This window comes from Mercenaria mercenaria, unplaced genomic scaffold (assembly GCF_021730395.1).
Source record: "Mercenaria mercenaria strain notata unplaced genomic scaffold, MADL_Memer_1 contig_1293, whole genome shotgun sequence".
Classification (NCBI taxonomy): Eukaryota; Metazoa; Mollusca; class Bivalvia; order Venerida; family Veneridae; genus Mercenaria; species Mercenaria mercenaria.
Genome location: NW_026459274.1, coordinates 12,831 through 25,649, shown reverse-complemented (window position 1 = coordinate 25,649; position 12,819 = coordinate 12,831). Strand labels below are relative to the sequence as shown.

Sequence of the window (12,819 nt, the reverse complement as noted above, 5' to 3'; positions counted from 1 at the left end):
TAACATAAAACATTATCACTTGCCGGGCATAACTCTTAACATGTATCTTTGGCTGAACATAAAACAATCTTTTCATTTGGATAAGAGTAGTATTTATACAAAGTATGAAACTTTTCAATATCTTCCAAATTACACAGTCTAAACAGTTTCAAATATGATAAGCTTTAAAAGCAGACATTTTGAATTGAAAAGCAAAATCTTAGTGAATTGATGTTAGGCAATTATGAATGAAATGGAGTATTCTCACCTCATTATTATCAATCCATTGTTCAAATACTATATATATATATATAAATTTGAGAAATTTCACTACTAGTATATGCATTAAAACACTATTGTTATTTACGTAGGAACTTCACAGATAAACGCATACGCACTACTGCATGGGTTATTGAACCAAAGAAATTGTTGGTTAGTTACTGTCCTATACCCAGTCAACATCAAACATAGGTTATTGGCACCAGTGTTGAGATAGCCACTGTACCAATGGAAAAAGTCGCTTCTAGATCCGTAAGTATACTCCCACTGGGAAGTCGAATTCTTGCGCCGGCCATCAATATGTAAACTTTGTTTCTCGTCGTTTGCAACCAGGATAGTTTTAACGACTTCGTACTTGGAATCCGAATCAATGTTGACTAGAAACGCTCCGTCGTCCTTGCACACGCGAACGGCGTCATCACGAGATTTCTTTGTGGTGTAATGTTTCATGCAGAACCCATCTGCCGTCATGTTGTACTCAGCGGGACAAATACCTTCACAAACGCCAGTCTGTGCCTCCGGTATGCCATAATTCCTTGACCGATCCAACGCACACTTTCTGGTTCGGTTTCTAGTTGAAAAGAAATCAATACTCGTGGCGCCACAAGTTGTCCATTTCGACCAAGTTGTACACAAATGATGATTTTCGATCGCCTTTCCTATAATAGTAAGTAATGGTTTGTTCATTTTTCTTCCAAGTGCGATCAGCATTTGCGCATCGAGATCTTTCCCTGCTGTTCCATTGCTTTTCATAACATTGCTACACTTCAGTCCCACAAATGACTGTAAGATAATAATGAATGTAATCGTGTTTAAACATGTCATTTTCCCCAATATTCCAATTTTCAACGTAATGTTTTTAAACCTTAGTGTGAAAACAAATACCTTTAAAGTCAATACATTCACATGAAAAACGAAATTCATTTGGTGCAACTGAAGTGCTCTCAAACTATATATATATATGCATCTGATTTGATGGATGTGAGAAAACTGTTAAACACCGACAACTTGATCGTCAGTAAAAACTCCTGAATGTCTCTAGCTATTTATTCAATGCCAAGTTAACGGTGTTAACGGTATATGAAGCGTAAGTTCAATGTCTAAGTGCATAATATTATTATTATGTAAATAATCAGGATCTTAGAACGTTTATCATGAAATAAAAAAGAATCTCTGACGTATATTCAGATGCATAGGTAAAAAGGTAACATCTGTGTTATCTGTAAATATTTTCTATATCTTCTGTATATAAAAAATAAGGGACTTTCATTTTATAGTTATCTAAGAGAAATATGTGGATTACTGTTTGATTTACATGTTTAGTAAAACTTATTCAAGTGTTCATCAGGACCCTCCGCAGCCGAGTGGTTTAGGTCGCAGACTTGGAATCACTTGCCCCTCACCGCCGTAGAATTTCTCTTTTTGTGTAGAATTCTTTCATGTAATGAGGCGGTCCAGTTGGCATACGAATTGCCGTTTATTGTATCCTCGTGTTCGCCCGTGTTTGATATAATCCCTGAGGCACCAGGGTCTTATACTACGACCAAAAGCTGGAATGCCGCCATATGGCTATATGGGTCTGGTGACATGAAATCAGTGTTGGCATCCTTCAGTCGATGTCGACTATGGTCTTGAATACAGACAAAATTTAAATAAATAAACACATAACACATAGCATGTATTTTAATACGGATCTTTGTGTCAAGATATTGCTACAAGAACCAGGGAAGACTTCAAGTGCCTACGCCTTTTATATTCTGAGCAATGGAATGTGTAAAATTGCTAAGGTGGATATGTCTTAGACTAGCTTAAATGCATATAACTACGGTAGCATTCCAAAAACTTTAATTGTTATGCTAAATAAAATCGGATCAATAGAAACAGGAATTCTTCTTAAATATTTCAATGGATCGTTATTAAATATCACAACATATACATTGTTCGTGCGTCCAAAGGGTCTTCTTGGTAAAAATGTTAAAACAGCTGATTCGGTATAACAAACTTTTATTATAGAACATTTTTATGTGCAGGGTGTGTTTAATTGATGGCGTCAATATGGAAATTAAACCTATATCTGTGTATTAAAATCCTTTAAGAAAGATGAATAGCAATATCTTTTAAGCTTGGGCCAGATCCCTTGAAACTGTCACAGGACGTATCCGGACATGCTTTTGAACGGTATTGCACATTTTGTAAAATATAGGACCAATACTAATAAAACATTCATCAATCATGCATTTACAATGCCTTGACAACATGTGTGTGTTAACTTTCTGTTAGTTAGAACCAGGTCCCTTAAAAACTATGAATACTTCCACTGGTATTCGCAATACACAGCATTTTTTAGTGTTTTATAGGGTCAGTTTTCCTTAATCGTGCATGGTTCAAACAACTGACTGTGCAAACAAATCGATTTATCGTGATACATTTATCTAGATTTTGACCTAATTTGTTGAAAGGAATCCGGAATATAATGTTTGGACAAAAGGACGGGCAATGCGGAATATGGCAGGGTTAGCATTATAAAATTAGCAAGAATGTTTAGGTCTATGAAATCAACACTAGAAGAATAACGAGTGAACCTTTACCGTCCAAGAAATCATTATCTAATACTGATTTCATTCAGATAAAAACTAAAGCTTAAAACACCAACACAAATGTAAATGAATTTAACTACCTAAATAACATTTAATTAAATAAGCTTTTTTCAACTTATTATCGTGTCTGTAAATCAATACATGTAATAAATATCCAAAATTTTGCATGTTGTTTATAAAATAACTTTCCATGGTCTATGCTAATTTCTGGGTTACGAAATCGAAAATAGAGGACTTAAAGAATTAGGCCCACAGACCACCATTCCAGAAAGACAATTTCGCACAATACAAGCGGTATATACGTGAGTATATGTTCAATGATCTGTATTTCATTTTATCAAACGGCAGAATTGTATTTACATTTTATAGGTAAAGTTTTTACCATTTGTACATCAAATCAAGTTAAAGTCATTTTAAAGGTCTTCATACATAATACGTTTCTACAGGCGTCTGTAAGACTTCCCTTATGTCATAGGTTATTTGGGCTTAGTACAGATATTTTGGAGTCAATTTGTCGGGTTGTTTGAAAATGAGTTCTATGATTTTAAATAATTTCAATGTCTGTTTGGATGTATGGCTAGATTCATTGTCACTTTAGCACAAGAAACATTGGGACAGCTCTTCTAGAAACTGACTCTGTATATTTTTGTTCACAAAGTGTCTAATAGGGATAATCTATTTTCTATAAACAATGTGGGATGAAGTTTTCTTAAGTTTATTGTTAAACAAATCGAATTTTAGTATTGCCTTGAAACGAGACTCCAGTCCAAGCAATAAAAATCACGTTTTACGACCATCAGTTTCATTTTCATAATTTAAATGACTGAGACACCATCGAAGCGTCATAAAACATAATTAATCGCGAGTCTGAACAACTTGCTCCAGATCATAAAGAAGGGCTTATGGTATGCAGTTAATTGTTCTTGGCCAAATTACTCCGTTCTTTCATATGTTGGAAACCAAAAAGCCGGACTTTTCTTTTGGTCCCGAGGTTGTGCGTTATTTGGATGTTACATTATATTTTCAAAGTACATTACTTGATATTGTCCTTTCCGAAACTTTGGCATCCAGACTGTCTACGAAGTTTAGGTTCCACTTCATACATAAAATAGGTAATGCATTAAGTTATATCTGTAGTAACAACCACTTCCATTCCTGACTCGGAGAGGGAATATTTTAAGTCTACATCAAGTAAAATACTTTCCTTAAGTAAGATATATATGTAATATTAAACGTAATACCAATGTGTTTTTGAAATAACGAGGCGTTTGCAAGCACATCTTTGATTTTGTTTTCATTCTTGTCCCTTTGTGGTGTTCGTATTGTTTTTTTTAATTATTATTATTATTATTATGTTTTGACTAGCGTTGAGGAATGATGGCTTTTTCATTTATCACAAGAATAAACTCAGTCATCCTAATTTTGGGTTGACCCAAGGTAATTCGCGCTACGGGTGCCGCCATATTGGAAAGTTGACGTAAAGTCATTTTGCGTTACGGAATATGGGGAAAAATAAAAAAGATTGCTTAATTGAAATAAACTTAAAAAATGAAAAAAGGGTACTGAGATATTGATTTACGGATTCTAAAAATGTTTTGTTGGACAAACTTCACCTATACTGATAAATCAGAAACTAGGTACATTGTAAATGCAATAGGTTGGCCAGACTTTATACTCTCTGATTTGTTATTCGTCTTATTTCGCGAGTACATCCCAGAACGCTTCGAAACAAAGTGCTTGTAACTATAAGACATTGTAATGACAAAAACAGTCCATTTCACAAATTTTGAAGCTCTTATGAACGTCTCTTAATGCTTAAAATTTCATAGTTTTCAATTATTATATTGAACACCTCTCGTATATACAATCAATCTGGTGCAAAATACCATCGTTCCCCAATGCTGATATTTATAGACAGGTTTGACTTTAAAATGAATTGCTTTGAATTGTATATATAGAGAATAATAGGTTAGTGCCGTAGATGAGAAAGTTTATCTGGCGAGGTGGAGGAGGTTATCGGGTGAGCCGAAGGCGAACCTGATAACGTCCGGAGCCGAGCCAGATAAACTTTCTCCATCTTAGGCACTAACCTATTATTCTATTTATCTTGTCATTACTTCATTTTCCGATATTTGGCAATTTATTTTACAAAAATAAGTGTGCGACAACCGCTTTAATGACGTCATATTCGTAATGACGTCACTTATATAATGACGTGATTACCGGCAAAATCGCAATAACTTCTTCGTTTTTGAATAAAAACTCATTATTTGACCACTCATTTTCTTAGTTCGGACATTTCCAACACAATGATGATGGTTTCGTTGCAAAATTTCTTATGACAACAATATCGATCATAAGGTCACGTGATCAACTGACCGTATATCACTGGTCACATGATCAACTGACGGTATATCAAGAAAGATATACGGCACCCTGATATCGGGTCGAAAATACTGCAAGTGACAGGATAAAAACCTCTTCTTTGTATATTCTTTGTTAATTTAATTCATTCACACAGATCGTCTTGGATTTGTGCAAAAATGTCCTACACATACGAACATTTTCAGTGAACGAATTTCAAAATCGACTACAAAATAAGGAAGCTAAAGGAATTTTTTAATATTCAATGAAAATGAAAGCCGGAAATAATTCTATGGCAACATAAAGATTTAATTTATTTTGCGATATCTATTTGAGCTGCATTACCTTATCTTTCTATGTATAAACTTAATTCTTTCATTGCCATAAATTGTCGGATAACGGCTTTCATACATAATCAGCTTTGGGTTAAACGTGCCTTATGCTTCAACACACACAAAATAATAATTAACTTAAAAACATAAATCAATTCAACCGTCACCCGGATATTTAAAAGAACTTAGGTTTTCAGACTCATGTAGGTCTTGTGGACTGAATAGCGCGGTTTTGTTTCATGAAGTATTGCGAAAAATAGAACTAGAATAGTGATTTTATATTTAATATATACAGGAAATCTAATACAACTTCATACATCAGACCTGGTTGATTTTGTCTTTCGTTACCTTTGAAACGGTGCTGAACTCTTGATTAGAATTGCATTTTTCTGTTGTTTTAAAGTAAAAATGTCATTTTGCATTTCTAATGTTATCATTTTATCATTTTTATGTTAATCAATTTAAAAACGTTGAAATTGATGTAATATGTACATTTCAGATTAAGTATCCCCAAAATAGGTTGAAATTTGGTCAAATGTGCAGTTGCATCCCATACAATGTGAGCGCGCCAAAACCTTTTTAAGTCAATCGGTCAAATTTCAAGTAAATTACATAATCATAATTCCAAAACTTATCCAAGATTTGTTAAACAAACACCAATCTCCAAATAACATAGCATTTTGACCCTACTTACATACTCGCTATTTTTTACATATTTTCTTGCCTTTGGTACTTCTTCAAATTGTGTCATTAACTTAATCTGTGATTTTCGAATTATTACCAAGGCTAAATTTATTGACTTTTGCTATATGTAAACAAAATTACGGAAAGTTTAATGGCATGTCCGAAATTTTCGTGCCCAAAGTTCAGTAAATAAAAAGAGACAGTAATCAATGTACAAAGTTTTCAAATCGTATGTCTATGCTTGTGAACACTATAAGCATGTTTAAGGTTGAGAATTACTACATAAAACGAGAATTATACAGCAATATTGCAATTGTGGTGTTATCCGTCGGTGAGCTTTGTTTTCCGTTACAGCTTTTGTAAAACAATAACTCAGAAAAACTCAACAGATTGTTTTCAGATTTTTGTACTACTTCATTTCCGGTCTTTTAGCTTATATCTCTCTTTCCACCTCATTCCTGGTGGAATCCATCGCCACGAGAGTACGAGTTAATACCGATGGCCAAACAAGGGAGCTAAAGGTGCTTTAGTATGATGCAGTCGGGGACCGAACCCACGACCTTGAAGAGGACCATCTACCACAAGGCCAGTAATGCGAACTTTGCAGTTGCCAATAATATTTATAAAATAAAAACTAATTATATATGATTTTATATTCAAATAAAAATCCAAACTGTACGTTATGTATTTGAAATGTTTACTAATAGGTGCACAGAGTATGTGTTACTTTTCATTCTTCTAAAGAAACAAAAATGAAAACAAAATATGTAAACTAAATATATCTGTATTATCCATTTGGAGGTCCATACATGGTTGAAGGACCTGGCCGCCAGATCGTATGAAAACAATGAAAATTTAAAGAGTTCAGAAAATTAATGCTGTTTTTATTAAGATAGCTTTGAAAATTAGTTACAGTTACAAATTTAATGACAAATTTAATGACATATATTTGTTTTCGTTCAAATTGAAAAGCGTTTATCACCGAATGTTTACTGCCTGAATAATAAAGCTTTCAGTAAACGGTCATTTAGTACGAATTCCTTCGCGGTGTATTGATCATGATTGCAGGAAACGTTTTACTGACGAGTCAACCTGGATTCGTTTTCAGACTCAGACATGTTTGTTTGTAAGTTTCTTTTAAATGAAATAAATGAAATAAAAAATCATGCTCTAATGCTCATAATGTGACCAAACTTCAATAAAACATTTGTAGATATTCTCCAAATCTATCAATTTTCAGCGATAACAACGCAATATTGTTTTTGTTGCTCGTACATTAGTACATAAAGTTTAGTCGGACAACTATATTTACATAAATCAGAGTCCTGTTGTATATCAATCTTTTGAAATATCGGACAGACATATTTTAATATTAATTCAACTTGAATATGTATCGCTTGCCAAACATTTTTGTTTAACATTTCGAATCATTTGTCACTTGTCCCATATTCATTTTGTAACATAAAACATTATCACTTGCCGGGCATAACTCTTAACATTTATCTCTGGCTGGACATAAAACAATCCTTTCATTTGGTTAAGAATAGTATAATACAAAGTATGAAACTTTTCAAGATCTTCCAAATTAAACAGTCTAAACAGTTTCGAATAGAATAAGCTTTTAAAGCGGAAATTTGGAATTGAAAAGCAATATCTTAGTCTCACTATTATCAATCCACTGAAATACTATATAAATACTATATAAATATAACTTTGAGAAATTTCACTACTAGTATATGCATTAAAACACTATTGTTATTCACGCAGGAACTTCACAGATAAACGCATACGCACTATTGCATGGGTTATTGAACCAAAGAAATTGTTGGTTAGTTACTGCCCTATACCCAGTCAACATCAAACATAACCAATTGGCACCAGTGTTGGGATAGCCACTGTACCAATGGAAAAAGCCGCTTCTAGATCCGTAAGTATACTCCCATTGGGAAGTAGAATTCTTGCGCCGGCCATCGATATGTAAATTTTGTTTCTCGTCGTTAGCAGCCAGTATAGTTTTAACGACTTCATACTTAGAATCCGAGTCAATGTTAACTAGAAATGCTCCGTCATCCTTGCACACGCGAACCGCGTCATCACGAGATTTCTTTGTGGTGTAATGTTTCAGGCAGAACCCATCTGCAGTCATGTTGTAGTCAGTGGGACAAATACCTTCACAAACGCCAGTTTGTGCCTCCGGTATGCCATAATTCCGTGATCTATCCAACGCACACGTTCTGGTTCGGTTTCTAGTTGAAAAGAAGTCAATACTCGTGGCGCCACATGGTGTCCATTCCGACCAAGCAGTACACAAATGATGATTTTCAATCACCTTTCCTATAATAGTAAGTAATGGTTTGTTCAGTTTTCTCCCAAGTGCGATCAGCATTTGCGCATCAAGATCTTTTCCAGCTGTTCCATTGGTTTCCATATCATTGCTGCAATTCAGTCCTACAAATAAGTGGAGAAAAACAATGAATGTAATCGTGATTAAACTTGTCATTGTCTCAATGTTCCAACTTTCAACGTTATGTTGTTTTTTAAATCTTAAGTCTCCAAACAAATATCTGTTAAGTCAATATATTCACATGAAAAGTCATTTGTCATATTTCATATTCTTACAAACTTTATATTTATTAGGTGGATCTGAGATTACAATTAAGCGCCGTCACTAGAGACTTCTGAATGCCTTAAACTATTTATTCAGTGCCAAGTTAACAGGTGTTTACGTAAATATACAGGATCTTAGAACGTTTATCATGAAAAAAGAATCTCTGAATTTATACTGATACGTAGGTAAAAAGTTGAACATCTGCTTTATCTTTAAATATTTTCTATATCCTCTGAATACAAATAATTTCAGACTTTCATTACATATTTATCTAAGTTGTGGACTACAGTTTTATTCAAATATTCAGTAACACACATTAGAGTGTTCACCAGGAGGCCCTGTAGCCGAGTGGTTTAGGTTGCCGGCGTAAAATCACTTGCCCCACAGCGCCGTTGGCTCAAAATCTCACTAGTTGCATATTTCTTTCACGTCAAGGTCTTCCTCTACCAAGAAAAATGTTGGTGTGACTTGAAACCCAACATAATTAAAATAAATAAGTGGATATCATTCTACAGATCTCTGTATCTCTGTGTTATGATCTTGTTATAAATATGACCAGGGGCTGGCAAACTATGTTGAATATCCTTTGTTATAACGTAGATCTAATTTCTTAAATGACGTATAAGCTAGCACAGTAGCTTTCCAAAAACTGGAACGGTGTATTAAGTGAAATCTTGGAATAATTCTAGTACATTCATTTTCTTTTTCGAAAGAAATTCAGAACCATACAAGCATTTATTTAAATTGAATTTTATATGTTAAGAAAATACCCGTCACATTAATTACCTCTTGTGAATCATAAAGTATATAAATGAAATAATATCCATCGTTTTTCTTTAATAAATCCATCCTGTCCATCTTTTAAAAATTGTTTATTCCTAAGGTGAGAGAAAAGATATTGCGTATAGGTTTTTAAAGAGATTAAAACCATATTTTTACTTTTGAACAATTCTCTGTATAATAATAACTTGCTTTATTAAACGCTATCCATTAACGAAACACATTGCCTTAGCGTTCCGTTGCAAGAATTTATTTAATGGAACGTTATTTGAACGCATCACCAAACACAGAAAAACATGTTTGACAGTGTTTGTTAGATATTTTAACTGTGGTTTGTTAGAAAGAGTTTGTTTGGGAGAGTTTAGAACAAATGTCTGTTTGGGAGAGACAAAACAAATTTAGTTCAGTCTGAAGTGTATAGAGTTCATTGAAATTGCTTTGCGCATATACATATATTCAAGTCAAACGTGCACTATGCCTAGTTTTGGAATTACGACCCATTTAAATCTTACAAATTCGGTCATTTGCTTTCCTGATAATCACTTAGCTGTTTGACCGAAAAAAATGCACTAAATTGCTACTGACAGCAAATCATGGAAACTGTTCAATGATTCTGTGTAACAAATTTATTTTGCCAGTGCAAGAAAATTTTTGCACAATTCATTTTCTATCATGAACAGACGCAACCAAACTGTGTCTGCAATTTTCACTTTTGTATGGTTGTGTTTTATGCGCTTTAAGGATTTTCTTGGTAAAACGTACAAATGTAATGCAATATACAAAAACAGTACAGCAAATATTTATCTTAGAACATTTTATGTGTAGTATGTGCTTACTTATTAGCCTTAATGTGGAAATTAAACCTAAATCAGTGCGTAACATTCCTCTATGGAACGCGAAGTATTAAGAAACTCTTTCACAGGAGGTATCCGGATACGCCTTCGTTAGTACTTCACATTTTGTAACATTCCACAGGACCATTTCACATAAAAATAAAAGGTTTTTTATATTTCCCGGAAAAACAGAGCACCCAAAATACAGCCAAGGGGTCATGTATCTCAAAATAGGCCCGCAACAAAAAGAAACTGAAGTGGAAAGATATACCAAACATGGTATTTGCATTTGCAATAACCTGACAATAATATGCGCTAGTTAAGTTCATATAAATACAGTTCTGTAAATTACAGTCAGATAGTTTTTTATTACGTTAAAAACTATCAAGACTTTAATTTGATTTAGTATTTAGCAATACTCAGCATTTTGTAACTTTTTTCAATCATGCAACAAAAGAATCCGGCTTAACGATCTTCAGTTTTCTTACGACCATCCTCACGTTTTCTTATGTAGCACAACCGCATATGGTCATAAATTCCACCTAAATAGAACATTGCTTCATCAGAAGTATTAACGAATTCCAAATCATACAACCTCAATAAACTTACTTTGTAGTTATTGATTTGTGTCTGTATTTATCTGCAACTTTTCTCCCTAGTTTTAGTGAGATGAAAATAAAGGATGTTAAATGAGTATCTTTTCATACTGAATTTATAAAACGAGTTTAATAAAATGCGAGGCCTTAGTTTAATAAATTCCATATGGAATGAAACAAATGTAATATTCTTTTTATCACATGTAAGCTTTCCATGCTGAATTATCAAAAGTTCGTCTTTCGTAACCTTTTATTACAGACCAAGTCAATTTGACCAATGCCTTCTATACTAAAAAACAACGTAAACGTCAAAACGTTATAACACTAGTGTAACAACAAATTTATGAAATTGTTTTATTTCATTCCAACGACGTCAAAATGTGATAAACGGTTATAAGTTATGATTGAAACTCCATACTTTGTTCAAATATGTGAGTAGATTCTTATACGAATTTAATAGCCCTAGTTGTTGCGGCTGTAAATTCAACCACATAAACATTTGATTTCCACTGTAACCCATTTTGAATATTGATTTATTTATAATTACCTTAATGAAATATTAAATCAGAGCTTATTTGTCCTTTTTAGCTCACCTGAGCAAAAAATCAGGTAAGTTTTTGTGATCGCTCGATGTCCGGCGTTCGTCGTCTGTCGTCTGTTTGTCAACATTTAGCTTGTGTATGCGATAGAGGCTGTATTTTTCAATTGAACTTCATGAAACTTTGTCAGAATGATAATCTTGATGAAATCTAGGTCGAGTTCGAAAATGGATCATCTGGAATCAAAAACTAGGTCACTTGGTCAAATCAAAGAAAAATATTGTGTATGCGATAGAGACTGTATTTTTCAATTTATCTTCATGAATTTTGGTCAGAATAATTATCTTGATTAAATCAAGGTCGAGTTTAAAAATGGGTTATCTGGGATCAAAAACTAGGTCAATATATCAAATCAAAGAAAAACCTTGTGTATGCGATAGAGGCTGAATTTTTCAATTAATCTTCATGAATTTTGGTCAGAATCATTGCCTAGATGAAATATAGGTCAAGTTCGAATATGGATCATCTGGGGTCAAAAATTAGGTCACTAGGTCAAATCAAAGAATAACCTTGTGTAGGCGATAGAGACTCCATTTTTCAATTGATCTTCATGAAATTTTGTAAGATTGATTGCATTGATGAAATCTAGAGGAAGTTCGAATATGAGTCATCTGGAGTCAAAAAGTAGGTCATTAGGTCAAATCAAAGAAAAACGTTGTGTATGTGATAGAGGATGTATTTTGCAACTGATCTTCATGAAATTTGGTCAGAATTATAACCTAGATGAAATCTATGACGAGTTTGATTATGGGTCATCTTGGGTCAAGAAGTAGGTCACTAGGTTAAATCAATGAAAAAATTCGTGTATGTGATAGAGTCTGTATTTTTCAACTGATCTTCAGGAAATTTAGTTAGAATGACAGTTTTGATGAAATCTAGGTTAAATTCGAATATGGGTCATCTGAGATCAAAAACTAGATCACTAGCTCAAATCAAAGAAAAAAATTTGTATATGCGATAGAGGCTGTATTTTTCAATTTATCTTCATGAAATTTTGTAAGATTGATTGCATTGATGAAATCTAGAGGAAGTTCGAATATGAGTCATCTGGAGTCAAAAAGTAGGTCATTAGGTCAAATCAAAGAAAAACGTTGTGTATGTGATAGAGGATGTATTTTGCAACTGATCTTCATGAAATTTGGTCAGAATTATAACCTAGATGAAATCT

The 12,819-nt window shown here is 33.5% G+C and overlaps 2 protein-coding genes across 2 annotated transcripts; both read right to left on the bottom strand.

The window, feature by feature from the left end:
* Positions 1-342: 342 nt before the first annotated feature.
* LOC128551602 (snaclec stejaggregin-A subunit alpha-like) lies at positions 343-1,083 on the bottom strand. Its single transcript, XM_053532497.1, has one exon. It carries the CDS (start codon positions 1,081-1,083, stop codon positions 343-345), a length of 741 nt encoding a protein of 246 aa, XP_053388472.1.
* Positions 1,084-7,994: 6,911 nt separating this feature from the next.
* Positions 7,995-8,663, bottom strand: LOC128551600 (snaclec stejaggregin-A subunit alpha-like). Its single transcript, XM_053532496.1, has one exon. It carries the CDS (start codon positions 8,661-8,663, stop codon positions 7,995-7,997), a length of 669 nt encoding a protein of 222 aa, XP_053388471.1.
* Between the last annotated feature and the right edge of the window lie 4,156 nt (positions 8,664-12,819).

Coding starts and splice junctions, on each gene's coding strand:
- LOC128551602 (XM_053532497.1), bottom strand. CDS start 1,083: ATGACATGTTTAAACACGATTACATTCATTATTATCTTACAGTCATTT.
- LOC128551600 (XM_053532496.1), bottom strand. CDS start 8,663: ATGGAAACCAATGGAACAGCTGGAAAAGATCTTGATGCGCAAATGCTG.